General features: G+C 44.6%; 1 protein-coding gene across 1 annotated transcript; it reads left to right on the forward strand.

The window, feature by feature from the left end:
• The first annotated feature begins 4,077 nt into the window (after positions 1 to 4,077).
• Positions 4,078 to 8,344, forward strand: LOC110919349. The gene is made up of 3 exons (XM_022163621.1): positions 4,078 to 4,204; positions 4,254 to 5,314; positions 8,339 to 8,344. Exons 1-3 carry the CDS (start codon positions 4,078 to 4,080, stop codon positions 8,342 to 8,344), a joined length of 1,194 nt encoding a protein of 397 aa, XP_022019313.1.
• Positions 8,345 to 16,556: the final 8,212 nt, after the last annotated feature.

Below are 16,556 nucleotides of genomic sequence, written 5' to 3' on the forward strand. Positions count from 1 at the left end.
CGTCGACACCTGCTCCACGATCTCCACTCAGCCGTTGATGACAGAGAGACAACAAGGACAACGATCAGGACACGTGGATCCATTCAACGTGCTCCAACTCCGTCCTCACCCAGAAGCACTAACGGTTACTGCAGAGGGGACAAGAAGGATATTCCTTGTTGTCGACTCCAGGCTCAAGGCCTTTCAGCCTATCTCCTTTTTCACTACTTCGGCTATAAATAGGTGCCTTCACCTACAAGTTTATTCATTTTGTCCCTTGATCTCTCACCATTAATCACACACTTATTTCCTCAAAACGCATACTTATTCTCATGCCGGAAAGTGGTTAAGAGGTCCCCCCCTATTTCCCTCCTCTAAACGAGCTCAACGGGGTGTTTAGTGTTTTGCAGGAAGATCACGGCTACAGCTTGGAGAAGATTAAGAAGATTAACCTTATTTGTTGAGGCACATACCACAAACTAATCACCAATTAGTTTGGTGTTTCTTCATTGGCGCCCACCAATTTTTTACAATCACTTTCATCTTCTTTTTTCTAAGCTATTCTGTTCTCTCGATCAATGGCTGATCTGGGAATACCAGACTTTGGTTTCAGTACACGCTCTCAAATGGGAATAGGGGAGGACATGTCGCACGTCCAAAACCTACCCATTGACGAGTTCACAGAAGGAGAAACCGCAAACGTTGGGGCTACGTAAGTGGCGTTCGCGCCACCCAAACGGTTACCCCAACAAGTCATGGTGCTGGCTCGTTAACTCCTGCACCATCGAGCGTATCTACGCTGTTGGGTTTGCCAGAGGGGGAAACGCTCGCCTCCTGGTATGCCAAGCAGTAGGCAACCTTGAATCTCGTATACTCGCAGTTGAGCGCGTAACAGGCAATTTTGCAGGCGGAACCATCCCTTGTCGCGACTCCCACACCAAGGCAGGGAGCGCATCAGACACCTCATCAAGAGCAAGTACAAAGGCAGCATGAGAAGCATGCTTCTCTAAGAAGACAAAGCGCGCATGATACGCGCGACACCTATGATGAAACTGGCAGTTACTGTGAACACCCCTCTCATGTGCAACAAAGACGTCCATTGAATAGTCGGCTCGGGCCGCGCAACATCAATGACAAGTGGGAAAACAACACTGATGAGAATGATTCCACATACCGTGAAGAGGAGAATTCTTCAGTCTTCAACCGTCTGCAAAAGAACCACGAATCATACAGACCAAAGTCACGCATCACGTACAATGAAGCAGAAGAGCATGACTTCAGTCTCATCTATAGGCCAGCGGGAACAGCTGAACATTGCAAATTCATCAGGAGCATTGCCTAGGCTCCACTGGAGAAAGCCAAACTTCTTCAAATTGTGGGTAAGTTTAACAACCTTACTGATCCAGATTATCACGTTCAACTTTTTACAAGTGTTGGTGTGGTGGATGGATGGACCATACCTATGTGGTGCCATCTCTTCGTTCAAACACTCACGGGAGTTGCTCACGCATGGTTCGACAGCCTCCCAGTAGGAAGAATCAAATCATGGGTTGATTTTCAAGAATAATTCCTAGCCCACTTCAGCCAACAAAGGCGATATAGGAGCAACACATCCGAAGTTATGGATATCTGGAGACGAGAGAATGAAGGTTTGGAAGAATTTATCACTCGATTTAACAAAGAGTGCTTAGAAATTGGTAGAGTGAGCGAAGATCTGATGCACGCCCACTTCAAAAAGGTGATCCGTTGTGATAGTCTGAACCAGACTATCACAGGCAGAGACGGTATGCCTAAAGAATGGGACAAGTTAATGGCAGCAGCCAAAGTAGTCGCGCAATCAGAAGAGTCATTGACAGGTACCAAGTCCAGTTATTACTCAGAAGATCGTTACTCAAGAAACAATGCGCGTGAATCTAACAGGCGCAACAAAAGCAAAAACCCTGGCTGGAAGTCCAACCAGTCCAGCGGTTATGAGGAAAGGTCTCGATTCAAAGAGGATGCGCATGATACGATCGATAGAATTGGTTACCTTAAGGTGGTAAAGAACGAAAACAGAGAGAAGCACTACACTCTGTTAATCAAGACACCTAAGGAGGTTCTTATGACGGAGAATCATGATTTCAAAGCTCCAAAACCAATGTCGAACAAGAAGGGTCAAGATCCTAATCTCTATTGTGATTTCCACAAGGATACAGGTCATCTGACTGATGACTGTATCAATTTACGTCAAGAGATTGAGAAGGCTCTCAAAAGTGGCAAGCTGAGTCATTTAGTCAAGAATGTGCGCAAGGAGACGCGCCAGATTCAAAGAAATGATGACGGGGGTCAGAAGAAAGTCCGCAGGTTTGAAACACACATGGTTGATGGACCAAGAAAGAGCATGAAAAGCAAGGGCAAACGCCCATTCGAGCCAGCATGGCAAAAGAAGCAAGTCATCTTTCAAGTGGTGCACGGGGACCCCGCTCTACATGCCTCGTCGTCATCACTGGCATCATAGGTCATTACGAGATAGACTATGTTCTCATTGACCCTGGGAGCACAGCTGATATAATCTATGAGCAATGTTTCGATCAATTCGACCCTGAAGATAAGGCACGCCTGGAACCAGTGGACTACCCATTGTCTGGTTTCTGTAATGAAACGATATTTCCACTAGGTCAGATTAGGTTCCCAGTTACGCTATCCGACGACAAACACTCAAGAACAACCAACGTCAATTTCATGGTCATGCCAGTTAAATCAAGACACGACTTCTTGATTGGAAGAGAAACGCAAGGAGAAATAAGTATGGTAACTTCCACCCCACACTCGGCTATCGGTTTCCCAACCGAAACGGGGGTGGCAATTGTCTACTCAAGAAAAGAAGTCATGGAAACTGATGAGGCTCGGCCAGCGAAGGCCAGCATGGTTACATCGCTAATAGAACCAAAAAAGTGTCCAGAGCAAACAGTGACGATTGGTCACGCGATATCCCCAAATATCAGGTCGCATCTAAAAGAACTGCTCTTTAAGAATATGGATATATTCACTTGGACACCATCAGACATGACCGGTGTCCCGCGCGATGTCACTGAGCGTTGTTTGAATACTTACCTGTCTGTGTAGCCGAAAGTGCAACGGAAGCGCAGCATGGGGTCCGAAAAGACAAAGGCGATGAATGAGCAAGTTTGTGAGTTGCTGAAGGCATGTATCTTTACCGAAGTGCGCTATCAGACTTGTGTGGCGCATGTGAGGTAGACTATACAGATCTCAACAAGGCATGTCCGAAAGATTGCTATTCACTACTTGAGATTGATAAGAATATAGACTCTCTCGCGCCGTTCAGGTGGAAGTGTTTTTTGGATTGTTACAAAGCCTATCATCAACTCTAGATGGCCTTGGAAGATGAAGAAAAGACCGCATTTCATACAGAAATCGGTATATTCTGTTACATAAGATGCCCTTTGGGCTTAAAAACGCTGGCGCGGCCTACCAGCGTCTGATGGATAAAACTTTTGGTGATGATATTGGGAAATACATTGAAGTGCACATCAACGACTTAGTGATCAAAAGTCCTGAAGAGGACCAAATGCTGAAAGACATTGAGAAAACTTTCAACTCACTTCGAAGCGTGAACATGAAGCTCAATCCGAGCAAATGTTCTTTTGGGATGGAAGAAGGCAAGTTTTTAGGTTTCATGGTCACTAAGGGTGGTTTTAAGGTTAACCCCGAGAAGGTTCAAGCTATTGAGAGGATGCCATCTCCTCGCACCATCAAGGAGATGCAAAGACTAGCCGGCCTGCTGGCCGCGCTCAATCGATTTTTGTCAAATCACGCTGCAAAGTCGTTTCCTTTCATTAGTACCCTGCGCAACTATGTGAAGAAGAACGAGTTTAAATGGACAGTGGAAGCCGAGGCAGCTTTCCAATAAATGAAGGAGTGCCTGATCCAACTCCCTACCCTAACAGCACCGTTTGAGAAGGAGCCCCTTGTTTTATACTTGTCTGCTTCGGACAAGGCAATCGGCTCAGTGTTACTTGTGGAGAGAGAGAAGGAGTTTAGACTCTAATCTATTATGTGAGTAGAATGCTTACAGACTTAGAAACACGCTACTCAATAATGGAAAAACTGGTCCTCGCGTTGCTACATGCTTCAAGGAGATTGGGAAGGTATTTTACTGGTCATGTCATCACTGTCCTTAACAATTTTCATATTGGTAACATTCTACAAAAGCCCGAAATCTCAGGTTGATTGGCAAAGTGGTCAATTGAACTAGGTCGATTGGCTGCGCCCAGCAATCAAAGGCCAAGTTTTAGCAGATTTCGTCACCGAGGTTCCGACGGACAAGATAAAAGAATGTGGGGCAGTTGAGAAGCCCCCGCAAGACACATCGGATGAACTCTGGTTGTTGTTCACCGATGGTGCATCAAATGAAGACGGTGCAGGTACAGATTTACGCTTGGTCAACCCAGAAAAACACGAGTTCACTTATGCTATCAGGTTGGATTTCAAAAACACCAACAATGAGGCTGAATATGAAGCTTTCCTAACAGGCCTGCACCTAGCCATCAAGATGGGCGCGAAAAATTTACAGGCGCATGTAGATTCTCTTTTGGTCGCTGGCCAAATCAATGGATTGTATGATGCGAAGGGTGAGGTAATGGCGCTCTATCTTGAGCAGACGAGGGAATTACTACAGCAATTCAATTCATACAAGGTTGTTCACATCAACAAAAGCGAAAATAAGCCGACCGACGCGCTCAGCAAGTTGGCCTCAACAGCATTTCGACATCTTGTAAAAGACGTTCGAATCGAGGTCTTGAAAAACCCATTCGTCCTGCTGCGCCAAGTCAGCGTTATAAAGATAGGGTCATCCTCATGGATGACACCTATCATACAATATTTGCAGGCGGGGATCCTCCCGAAGAACAAAGCGGAAACTAGAAAGATCCAAAACAAGGCATTGTTTTACCAAATGGACGGAGGCATCCTCTACAGAAGGTCATATCTGGGTCCACTGCTGCGCTATGTGGACCCCCAAGATGCAAACTACTTGATCTGGGAGATCCATGAAGGTATCTGTGGGATTCACATTGGGCCACGCATGGTCGTGGCAAAAATCATGAATGCCGGATACTATTGGCCGGGCATGCACGTCGATGCTATGAATGAATTGCACAAATGTGATGCATGCCAGAGGCATGCGCCAAAGACCCTCCGTCCAAAGAATGATCTGATCCCGGTTTCAACAGCATGGCCCTTCCAGCAATGGGGCATTGATATGGTGGGACCTTTCCACGAGGCACCCGACGCCGTCACATTCATCATACTGGCTGTCGATTACTTCACAAAATGGGTGGAGGCGGAATGTAACACCCCGTGTTTCGAAACTCAAAGTCAAAGTCAATATTTAAGTCAAAGGGAGACAAGATTGCTAATTGCGATCTGTCACTCCTTGCTCAATTCCTGTTTTGACTTCTTTGACTTGTAGTTAGTCTATTTTATGATTTACGTTAGTTGTATTATGTGGAGTATTTAGTAATGATCAAGGTTTATTCGATGTTTATCGCATGTTTTATCACTTATTGCTTATCGCAATCGCACTCGCAGCTCGAATTACGCGATCTGGATATTGTTTTATGTGTGTATGTCTTTTATGTGTTCTTTGTGCATGTTTATTTATGTTAATGTTGTGGTGATTAATCGAAACGCAAACGAAACTCAAATCACAATCAAATCATAAACGCTTAACGCAAGACAATTAAGGATGATTGTATGTTGATATAGTAGTTGGGATTAAAAGTAATTTGAATAGGAAACCCTATCGCATCGCAATGCTTAACACATGAATCGAAATGTCAAAACTCATCGCGCCGTGCCCTCAAATCGAGTGGCCAACCGATCGAGCTGCCACCCGATCGGGCTGCCATCCAATCGAGGTGCCACTCGATCGGGCTGCTACCCGACCAGGGTTGCCACTCGATCGACCAGCCCTCTCCTCCCCTTTCCTTTTATGGAAACCCTATAAATACCCCTGTCAACATCACAAACTTACCTTTTTTGCACCTTTCGTCCGACCAGCGCTTCTTGCCCACTTTTCTTCAGATTTCTCGCGATTCTTGTAAGTATTTAACCTAAATCTTGTACTTTCTTAATCTACACGCACTCCTACACCTTTCTGTCTTTTAAATCTTAACTTTTAACCGTGAAATCACTAGATTTGAGGTGTTCTAGGATGATGTCATCATGGTGTTCTTAGGAACTTCATGTTTTGGCTTCAATCCTTCAAGAACAACTTAGATCTGAACGATTTCCACATAAATAAACATAGATCTTTCATAGATCTTAACATATTCATAGTGAAAAGGATTGAAAGATGATTTTCCAACTTTCTTTCAACTCTTTTACACCCAATGCACTCAAAACCGATAGAATCAGAGCTTCTTCTGATCTTCTACTCTTTCTTGTCGAAGTGTTGGTTAAAGATCTAGATTCTATCCATGAGATTACCGATTTCGGGTTAAACATGGAACACCATCTCGAACAGTTAACTGGTCGGATTTGGGTGATTCCTGACCGATCAGTATACCAAGTATTGACGAGGTTTCTGTTGTTCAACACGTTATCAAATCATCTCGATAAAACGACAAACTATCAAAATGACCAAGGAAGAAGACGACCGTGACATCTGGGACGGATTGCCGTCCGATCGGATTGTCGTCCGATCGGATTGACACCCGACCGGACTGCCCCCCGATCGGATTGCACCTTGGGACCCACACTCAACTTTTATTTTCAAACTTGGAATGATGAACATTGAACGAAATGCTGTCCGATCGTATTACCACTCGACCATGTGATGTTCTGACTTTAACACTTAAACAATTTTCAACATGTTCAATGCACAAGGGTTGCCACCCGATCGGACTACAATCCGATCGAGTGACGAACTGCTGTGAACTTGTTCTCACTAAAGTGTTCAACCAATCGGATTATCCTCCGATCGAACGTCCCTCCGATTGACCGACCTGAAAGGTAGAGATACTTCTATGTTTTCAAAATACTACAACAAAAACTTCAAAAGACAAGCCATCATACACAAACACATCCTTCCCAAACGAAGAAACAATCCACTCGAAAGGTCACCCGATCAGATGACCATCCAAGCAGATTGTCACTCGACCAACCGGCCACTCGATCTGATTGCCATCCGATCGGATTGTTGTCCGACCCACTTACACTTTGCATCGTTTTATGTGTTGCTTATCGTTATGCTGTCGTTCTGATCAGGCTAACCTTACTCTCTAGCGCTTCCTTCAATCCACCAATCGCTGTGAGTATACTCGATCTCTTTTTGCTTTATGCACTTTTGGGTGTTACATACATTACTTATTCTAAATCACATTGAACACAGTACGCAATACTTTAACGCTAACCGTTACCGTATGTTATACGTGACTTAATGAATGCTTGTTTGTTATGTTTACACATGGAATGCTGTCTACCTGCCTTAGCAACGATAGTACTGTAGTTTGGACTCAGCACCTGTTCACTCAGGGGTTGTTAAGGACAATTTGTTAGATGGCTCACAGTGGTGAGTGTGTATTACGAACTGCCTTGGGCAGTCAACCCGCAGTCATTGGTATCGATAGGTTTATGTCGATAACTAACATGCCTCATTTTACACTGTGTACGTGCTGGTTATGCGTAACGATTTCGAACTCTATTATATCTATTAAACTTGTATGCTCACCTTTACACTATGTGTATTGACTTTTACTTTAACATATGTAACAGGTGCTTAGGATGTTTATATGCTTGGCTTGCTGTGAAATCGGGGCTAGGAAAGGTCTAGAAACAAATAAACAATTGTCTGTATTTGAAATCTGAGTTGTCGGAACAGAACAATTTAACTAGATCTTGTCTGTAATAAGTATGTTATCTTTTATGACATGGTATAGGACATGTTGCTTTAAATAATTGGTAATTATAGTTGTTATGGAAACTTCTGGACAATCCGTTTCACTCAGTGCCACGCCCCAATGATTCCGCCATCGGTTGGGGTGTGACAGATTGGTATCAGAGCCATAACTATAGGGAATTAGGCAAGGCTCGACCTAGTCCGGGCCGATGTCTTAGAAACGACCTAGTCTATAGTTAGGAACCAACAGACCGACTTGTGCATATCCTGTAGGGATTATGTACAAGCTTACTGCTATTTCTCCCTATTCTCGCCTATGCTACACTGTCACCACACTTTAATTTTCGAAAATGAATGGGCGATTAGGTCGAGTTTAGGTGTGAAAACCGCAAACTCTTGATAAATTGCTTGTTCGGCCCGCATTTTTATCTATAAACACGAGAATTTGCGTTGAATCAGGAGTGAAATCCATACTTTGACGCATAATTCCCCTTTATTTTATTAAAACATGAACAAAGTTGTTAAGTCAGGGGTGAAACCCGAACCTTGACGACTTGTTCCACCCTCTATTTTGGTTTTACAAAACTCTCACCAAAGTCTCGACGGACTCCAACGACTTGAAGTCACAATATGACTGGAAGGATGCGTGTCGATCGCCCAGATTCGAGGCGAGAGCACAGTCCCTAAGGTCAAAGTGTGTACGAAAAGTCTTTGTGAATAGTCGACTCACTTTGGTCAGTCAACGTCTCTATAGCCGCAGACAATCTATTCCTCGATTTTTATGTGTTTCGATTCTGAGTTCGCTGCTGCCGACTCTGATATCTGTCGATTTTATGTGGATTTTAGGTGTTTTATGTGATTTATCTGTTATGTGTTACGATTTTGCCCTTCGCTTTGATTAACACACACAACTCGCACTGCACATCTACCTCAAAACGTTAACAAACCGCTACTATTTGTGGAACGACTTTACGCCATGATACATGCTATATTACTGCTCGCTATATTATTCGCAATCGCTATTCTCGAACGCTCGCGGACTTTGAATGATAGGTTTCTGTATTCTGACTGCCTCTTGTGCTTATATGCTTCGGTATTTCTGTGATTCTGCGATTCTGTGCCATACGTGCTTATGTGCTTATGTGAATCTGTGATTATGTGCCTATGTATTTACGTGATTATACGTGTTCCTGAACTTTAGTAGTATTAGGCGTGTGAGGTGAGATTCGAATATATTATGTTTAAGCTCTATGGCGATGTTTATTGCAGACAATGTCGTCATCTGGACCCTCATCTAGACCCCGTCACCCACGAATTACTCGCCAAGAACAGAGAGACAAACGCCTTGCTGCTCTCGTTTCCAAGCAAGTAGCAAAGGTTGTTCCTCAGATCGTGAGTGAACTGTACGAGAATGTAAGCAAATCCTCTGAGGAATCCAGGACCGAAGCTCCCAAAGCTACTCCTAAAGCTACTTTCAGCTTCAAACAGTTCAAAGCATGCGGACCGAAAGAGTTCACTGGCGAAGATGGCCCTACGGCCTTGTTTCAATGGTTCGACTCAATTGAAGTCACCCTGCGTCAGAGTGGGTGTCCTGACAATCTTCGCACTCTGAATGCTACCGGCGTCTTCCAGCCTCGCGCATTAGACTGGTGGATGGCCGAGAGGAACAAGCGCGGAAATGATACAGCCTATGGTCTGTCATGGGACGAGTTGAAGAACGTTATGCTCGAAGAGTTCTGCCCTCCCCATGAGCGCCATAAGCTGGAGGATGAATTCTGGCACATTAAGTAGAAAGATGGTGACAACGCTGCTCTGACTGCTTGCTACAAGCAGCTCAGTATTATCTGCCCCGACCAAGTGAAGACTACTGACATGACAATCAAGAAGTACATCCGCGCTCTGCCGGATTGTGTCGCAGATTTTGTGCATGCCTCCAAACCAGCAATGATCGAAGAAACTTACCTGCTTGTCGCTGAAATCAACGACAAGCGAGTAAAGGCTAGTTTTTGGGATAAAGCTTCAAAGAACCTGCACCAAGCTACCACCGCACCAACCGCTGACACCGCCGCCACATCTCAGTCATCGAAGTCCTCTCGTCGCATGAGGAAGAACAACAACAGCAGCTCCAGCAACAAGAACTGTGCTGTCACAACCACTGCTGCTCCACTCCAAGCCGTACCAGCTCAGCAGCAACCCCAGCACCGGTCAGCACCAGCACCAGTTATCTATGCACCGACTGTAAAGCGTGCATACACAGGCCCTCACCCTGCCTGCCCGACCTGTACTTATCATCACCCGGTGTGTATCACCTGCCGTTTTTGCGTACACTGCAATATGTACAGCCATTTCACTGTTAACTGCCGTACTGGTCCTCGCCAAGCACCAGCTCAAGCTACTGCTCATCAAGCTCTACTTCCAGCTCCTCAAGGCCAACAAGCGGCTCAAGCACCCGCGGTCAACGCCAGAGTCTACTTCGCGTGTGGTGATCCAACCACTTCACGAACATGTTCCCGAACAGGGCTGTGAAACAAGAGCCCCAGCAGCAGCAGCCTCAGCAACAACAATAGTAGCAGCAACAACCTCAATAGCAACAGCAACAAGCCGCCCGCGCCAGAACTTTCAACATCAATGCGCGCCAAGGCCAAGCCGACAACAATGTGGTTAATGGTATGTTCCTTGTGAATGGTATTTATGCTTCGTGTTTGTTTGATACTGGAGCCGATAACTGTTTTGTGTCGTTTGAATTCGAGAAGCTCCTAAATTGTAAGCGCTCCCATCTCCCCTCGACGTTCGATGTCGAAGTCGCCACCAGAAGAACCGTCGCCGTCAATTCCGTTCTTCGTGATTGTACTCTTGAACTCAACAATCACATCTTTCCGATTGACCTTATTCCGATGCAGCTCAAAAGTTTTGACATCATAGTAGGCATGGACTTTCTTCGTGAAAACCATGCCGAAGTTGTGTGCTTTGATAAGATGATTCAATTCGCGCTCACTAATCGTGATGTATTGTGTGTTTATGGTGAAACTGCTTCGAAAGGTCTTAAGCTCATGTCATGTGTCCAAGCTAGCAAGTATCTCCGCAAGGAATACAAAGCTTTCTTGGCTAATATTGTAGTAGATGAGGAGGTAAAGAAAGGAAAGACAGGAGTGAAAGACGTCCTTGTGGTTCGGGAATTTTCTAACGTGTTTCCTGACGATCTTCGTGGCCTTCCGCCAAGTCGTGATATCGACTTTCTTATCGACCTCATTCCTGGAGCCAACCCTATTGCTAGAGCTCCTTATCGACTCTATCCGTCCGAAATGCGTGAACTCTCGAGTCAGCTCCAGGAATTGCTTGATAAAGGCTTCATTTGCCCGAGCACCTCTCCATGGGGCGCACCAGTCCTTTTCATCAAAAAGAAGGATGGGTCATTCAGGATGTGCATCGACTATCAGGAGTTGAATAAGTTGACAATCAAGAATCGCTATCCCCTGCCTCGAATTGATGATTTTGTTTAATCAGCTACAAGGTGCTACGTGTTTCTCGAAGATTGATATACGCTCAGGCTACCACCAACTACGCATTCAAGAGGAGGATATACCCAAAATCGCCTTTCGCACTCGATACGGCCACTATGAGTTCGTTGTTATGCCTTTTGGTTTAACCAACGCACCCGCGGTTTTCATGGATCTGGTGAATTGGGTGTGTAAACCATTTCTTGACCGCTTCGTGATCGTGTTCATCAATGATATCCTGATCTATTCCAAGTCGAAAGCCGAACACACACAACATCTACGTTTGGTTCTCGAGCTACTCCAAGGGAATCGACTCTATGCCAAGTTCTCCAAGTGCGAATTTTGGCTGGAGGAGGTTCAATTCCTCGGTCACATTATCAATAGTTAAGGTATTCATGTCGATCCCGCGAGGATTGAAGTAGTTAAGAGTTGGGTTACACTGAAGAACCCGTCTGAAGTCCATTCTTTTCTCGGACTAGCGGGCTATTATCGTCGATTTATCAAAGGATTCTCTAAAATCGCTATGCCGCTTACCATCTCACGCATAAGGACAAGCCTTTTGTTTGGGGAACTGAACAGGAGTCTTCTTTCCAAACTCTCAAGCATATGCTCTGCAATGCTCCTATCCTCACTTTACCCGACGGAAACGATGACTTCATTGTCTATTGCGATGCCTCAAACCTTGGTCTTGGTTGTGTTCTTATGCAACGAGACAAGGTTATCGCCTACGCATCTCATCAGCTCAAGATCCACGAGAAGAACTATACAACCCACGACCTCGAGCTAGGCGCAGTTGTTTTTACGTTAAAGATTTGGCGACACTACCTGTATGGTACCAAGTGTACGATCTTCACCGATCATAGGAGCCTAAAACACATCTTTGACCAGAGAGAACTTAATATGCGTCAACGCCAATGGGTAGAACTTCTGAACGATTACAACTGTGAGATTCGTTATCACCTAGGCAAAGGAAATGTCGTTGCCGACGCTCTCAGCCGACGAAGGTATTTGCATAGCGCTCGTAATGTTCCAGCCCAGCACCATCTCGAAACCCTCATTCGCAAAGCCCAACATGCATGTTTTACCGAATGCACCTTGAAGAAGGAAAGAATCCACCACGATGGAGCCCATCTTGTTAAAAAGTCGAATGGGATATTCCGCTATCTGGACCGAATTTGGATCCCCAAGCAGACTGGTTTGCGACAGATTTTGATGGACGAAGCCCACAAATCCCGATTTTCTATTCATCACGGTGCCGACAAGATGTACCAGGACCTTCGCTACAAGTACTGGTGGCCGGGCATGAAGAGGGATATCACTATCTACGACGGAAAGTGCCTGACTTGCTCGAGAGTTAAGGCTGAACACCAAAGACCCTCCGGCTTACTCGAATAACCCCCTTGGGAGAGTATAGCTATGGACTTCATAACTAAACTCCCGCGCACGCCATCAAGTCACGACAACATTTGGGTTGTCGTTGACCGTTTAACCAAATCTGCTCACTTTCTACCAATATGAGAAGACTACAAGGTAGAACGATTAGCCCCGAATCTACACCGATGAGATCATTTGTTGACATGGGACGCCTCGTGACATCATCTCTGACCGTGATGCTCGATTTACCTCGCGTCTGTGGGAAACGTTTCAAGCGGCTCTCGGTACTACGCTTAATCTAAGTACTGCATTCCACCCTCAAACCGACGGTCAGACTGAGAGAATGATTCGTACCCTTGAAGACATGCTCCGTTCGTGTGTCACAGATTTCGGTGGTAATGGGGACGCTTACCTGCCTCTAGTCGAATTCTCGTATAATAACAGTTATCATTCCAGCATCCAAATGGCACCATTTGAGGCTTTATACGGAAGAAGATGTCGATCGCCTATTGTATGGCACGAGATCGGGCACTCGCAAATAACCGGTCCTGAGCTATTGCAAGAAACGACTGACAAAGTCCTCCAAATTCGAGACAATCTGCTGAAAGCTCGGAGGCGTCAGAAAAGTTACGCCGATAGACAACGCAAGCCCCTTGAATTTGACGTTGGCGACTACGTACTCCTAAAGGTAACACCTTGGAAGGGTGTGGTCAGATTCGGCAAGAAAGGGGAACTAGCGCCTCGATATGTTGGACCTTTTAAGATTCTGGAAAGAATCGGAAAAGTCGCCTACAGACTCGAACTACCGGAGGAACTTAGCAACGTCCACCCGACTTTCCATGTTTTGAACCTCCGAAAATGTCTGGCTGAACATGATTTAATTGTACCTCTTGATGATCTCCAAAGAAACGAAATACTACACTTCGTGGAGAAGCCTGTCGAGATCATGGATCGCTAAACCAAGCAGCTCAGACGCTCGCGCATTCCTATTGTGAAAGTCCGATGGGAAGGCAAACGAGGCGCAGAGTTCACTTGGGAACTCGAAAGCAACATGAAGGCGAAGTACCCGCAGTTGTTTGTTACAGCTTTGGCCTAATTTCGGGACGAAATTCCCTCAACTAGGGGAGGCTGTACACTCCGTGTATCGAAAATCAAAGTCAAAGTCAGGATTGAAGTCAAAGGGAGACAAGTTTGCTAATTGCGATCTGTCACTCCTTGCTTAATTCCTGTTTCGACTTCTTTGACTTGTAGTTAGTCTATTTTATGATTTACGTTAGTTGTATTATGTGGAGTATTTAGTAATGATCAAGGTTTATTCGATGTTTATCGCATGTTTTATCGCTTATCGCTTTTCGCAATCGCACTCGCAGCTCGAATTACGCGATCTGGATATTGTTTTATGTGTGTATGTCTTTTATGTGTTACTTGTGCATGTTTATTTATGTTAATGTTGTGGTGATTAATCGAAACGAAATCGAAATTGAAACTCAAATCGTAATCGAATCGCAAATGCTTAACGCAAGACAATTAAGGATGATTGTATGTTGATATAGTAGTTGGGATTAAAAGTAATTTGAATAAGAAACCCTATCGCATCGCAACGCTCAACAGGTGAATCGAAATCGCAAAACTCATCGCGCCGTGCCCTCAAATCGAGTGGCCAGCCGATCGAGCTGCCACCTGATCGGCTGCTATCCGATCGAGGTGCCACTCGATCAGGCTGCTACCCAACCAGGGTAGCCACTCGATCGACCAGCCCTCTCATACCCCTTTCCTTTTATGGAAACCCTATAAATACCCCTGTCAACATCACAAACTTACCTTTTATGCACCTTTCGTCCGACTAGCGCTTCTTGCCCACTTTTCTTCAGATTTCTCACGATTCTTGTAAGTATTCAACCTAAATCTTGTACTTTCTTAATCTACACGCACTCCTACACCTTTCTATCTTTTAAATATTAACTTTTAACTGTGAAATCACTAGATTTGAGGTGTTCTAGGATGATGTCATCATGGTGTTCTTAGGAACTTCATGTTTTTGGCTTCAATCCTTCAAGAACAACTTAGATCTGAACGATTTCCACATAAATAAACAAAGATCTTTCATAGATCATAACATATTCATGGTGAAAAGGATTGAAAGATGATTTTCCAACTTTCTTTCAACTCTTTTACACTCAATGCACTCAAAACCGATAGAATCGGAGCTTCTTCTGATCTTCTACTCTTTCTTGTTGAAGTGTTGGTTCAAGATCTGGATTCTATCCATGAGATTACCGATTTCGGGTTAAACATGGAACACCGTCTCGAACAATTAACTGGTCGGATTTGGGTGATTCCTAACCGATCAGGCTACCAAGTATTGACGAGGTTTCTATTGTTCAACACGTTATAAAATCATATCGATAAAACGACAAACTATAAAAATGACCAAGGAAGAAGACGACCGGGATATCAGGGACGGATTATCATCCGATCGGATTGACACCCGACCGGACTGCCCTCGGATCGGATTGCACCTTGGGACCCACACTCAACTTTTATTTTTAAACTTGGAAGGATTAACATTGAACGAAATGCTGTCCGATCGGATTACCACCCGATCGGATTACCACTCGACCATGTGATGTTCTGACTTCAACACTTAAACAATTTTCAACATGTTCAATGCACAAGGGTTGCCACCCGATCGGACTACAATCCGATCGAGTGACGAACTGCTGTGAACTTGTTCTCACTAAAGTGTCCAACCAATCGGATTGTCGTCCGATCGAACGTCCGTCCGATCTGAACGGAAAGCTAGAGATACCTCTATGTTATCAAAATACTACAACAAAAACTTCAAAAGACAAGCCATCATACACAAACACATCTTTCCCAAACGAAGAAACAATCCAATCGAAAGGTCACCCGATCGGATGACCATCCGAGCGGATTGTCACTCGACCGACCGGCCACCCGATCGGATTTGCATCCGATCGGATTGCAGTCCGACCCACTTACACTTTGCATTGTTTTACGCGTTGCTTATCGTTATGCTATCGTTCTGATCAGGCTAACCTTACTCTCTAGCGCCCCCTTTAATCCACCAATCGCTGTGAGTATACTCGATCCCTTTTTGTTTTACGCACTTTTGGGTGTTACATACGTTACTTATTCTAAATCACATCGGACACACTACGCAATACTTTAACGCTAACCGTTACCGCATGTTATACGTGACTTAATGAATGCTTGTTTATTATGTTTACACATGGAATGTTGTCTACCTGCCTTAGCAACGATAGTACTATAGTTTGGACTCAGCACCTGTTCACTCAGGGGTTGTTAAGGACAATTTGTTACATGGCTCACAGTGGTGAGTGTGTATTACGAACTGCCTTGGGCAGTCAACCAGCAGTCATTGGTATCGATAGGTTCATGTTGATAACTAACATGCCTCATTTTACATTGTGTACGTGCTGGTTATGCGTAACGATTTCGAACTCTATTATATCTACTAAACTTGTATGCTCATCTTTACACTATGTGTATTGACTTTTACTTTAACGTATGTGTCAGGTGCTTAGGATGTTTATATGCTTGGCTTGCTGTGAAATCAAGGCTAGGAAAGGTCTAGAAACAAATAAACAATTGTCTGTATTTGAAATCTGAGTTGTCGGAACAGAACAATTTGACTAGATCTTGTCTGTAATAATTATGTTATCTTATATGACATGGTATAGGACATGTTGCTTTAAATAATTGGTAATTATAGTTGTTCTGGAAACTTCTGGACAATCTGTTTCGCTCAGTGCCACGCCCCG

The sequence above is a fragment of the Helianthus annuus genome, chromosome 16 (assembly GCF_002127325.2).
Source record: "Helianthus annuus cultivar XRQ/B chromosome 16, HanXRQr2.0-SUNRISE, whole genome shotgun sequence".
In the NCBI taxonomy this organism is placed as follows: Eukaryota; Viridiplantae; Streptophyta; class Magnoliopsida; order Asterales; family Asteraceae; genus Helianthus; species Helianthus annuus.

Coding starts and splice junctions, on each gene's coding strand:
- LOC110919349 (XM_022163621.1), top strand. CDS start 4,078: ATGGAAAAACTGGTCCTCGCGTTGCTACATGCTTCAAGGAGATTGGGA. Junction 4,205..4,253: donor ACAAAAGCCCGAAATCTCAG/GTTGATTGGCAA, acceptor GGCTGCGCCCAG/CAATCAAAGGCCAAGTTTTA.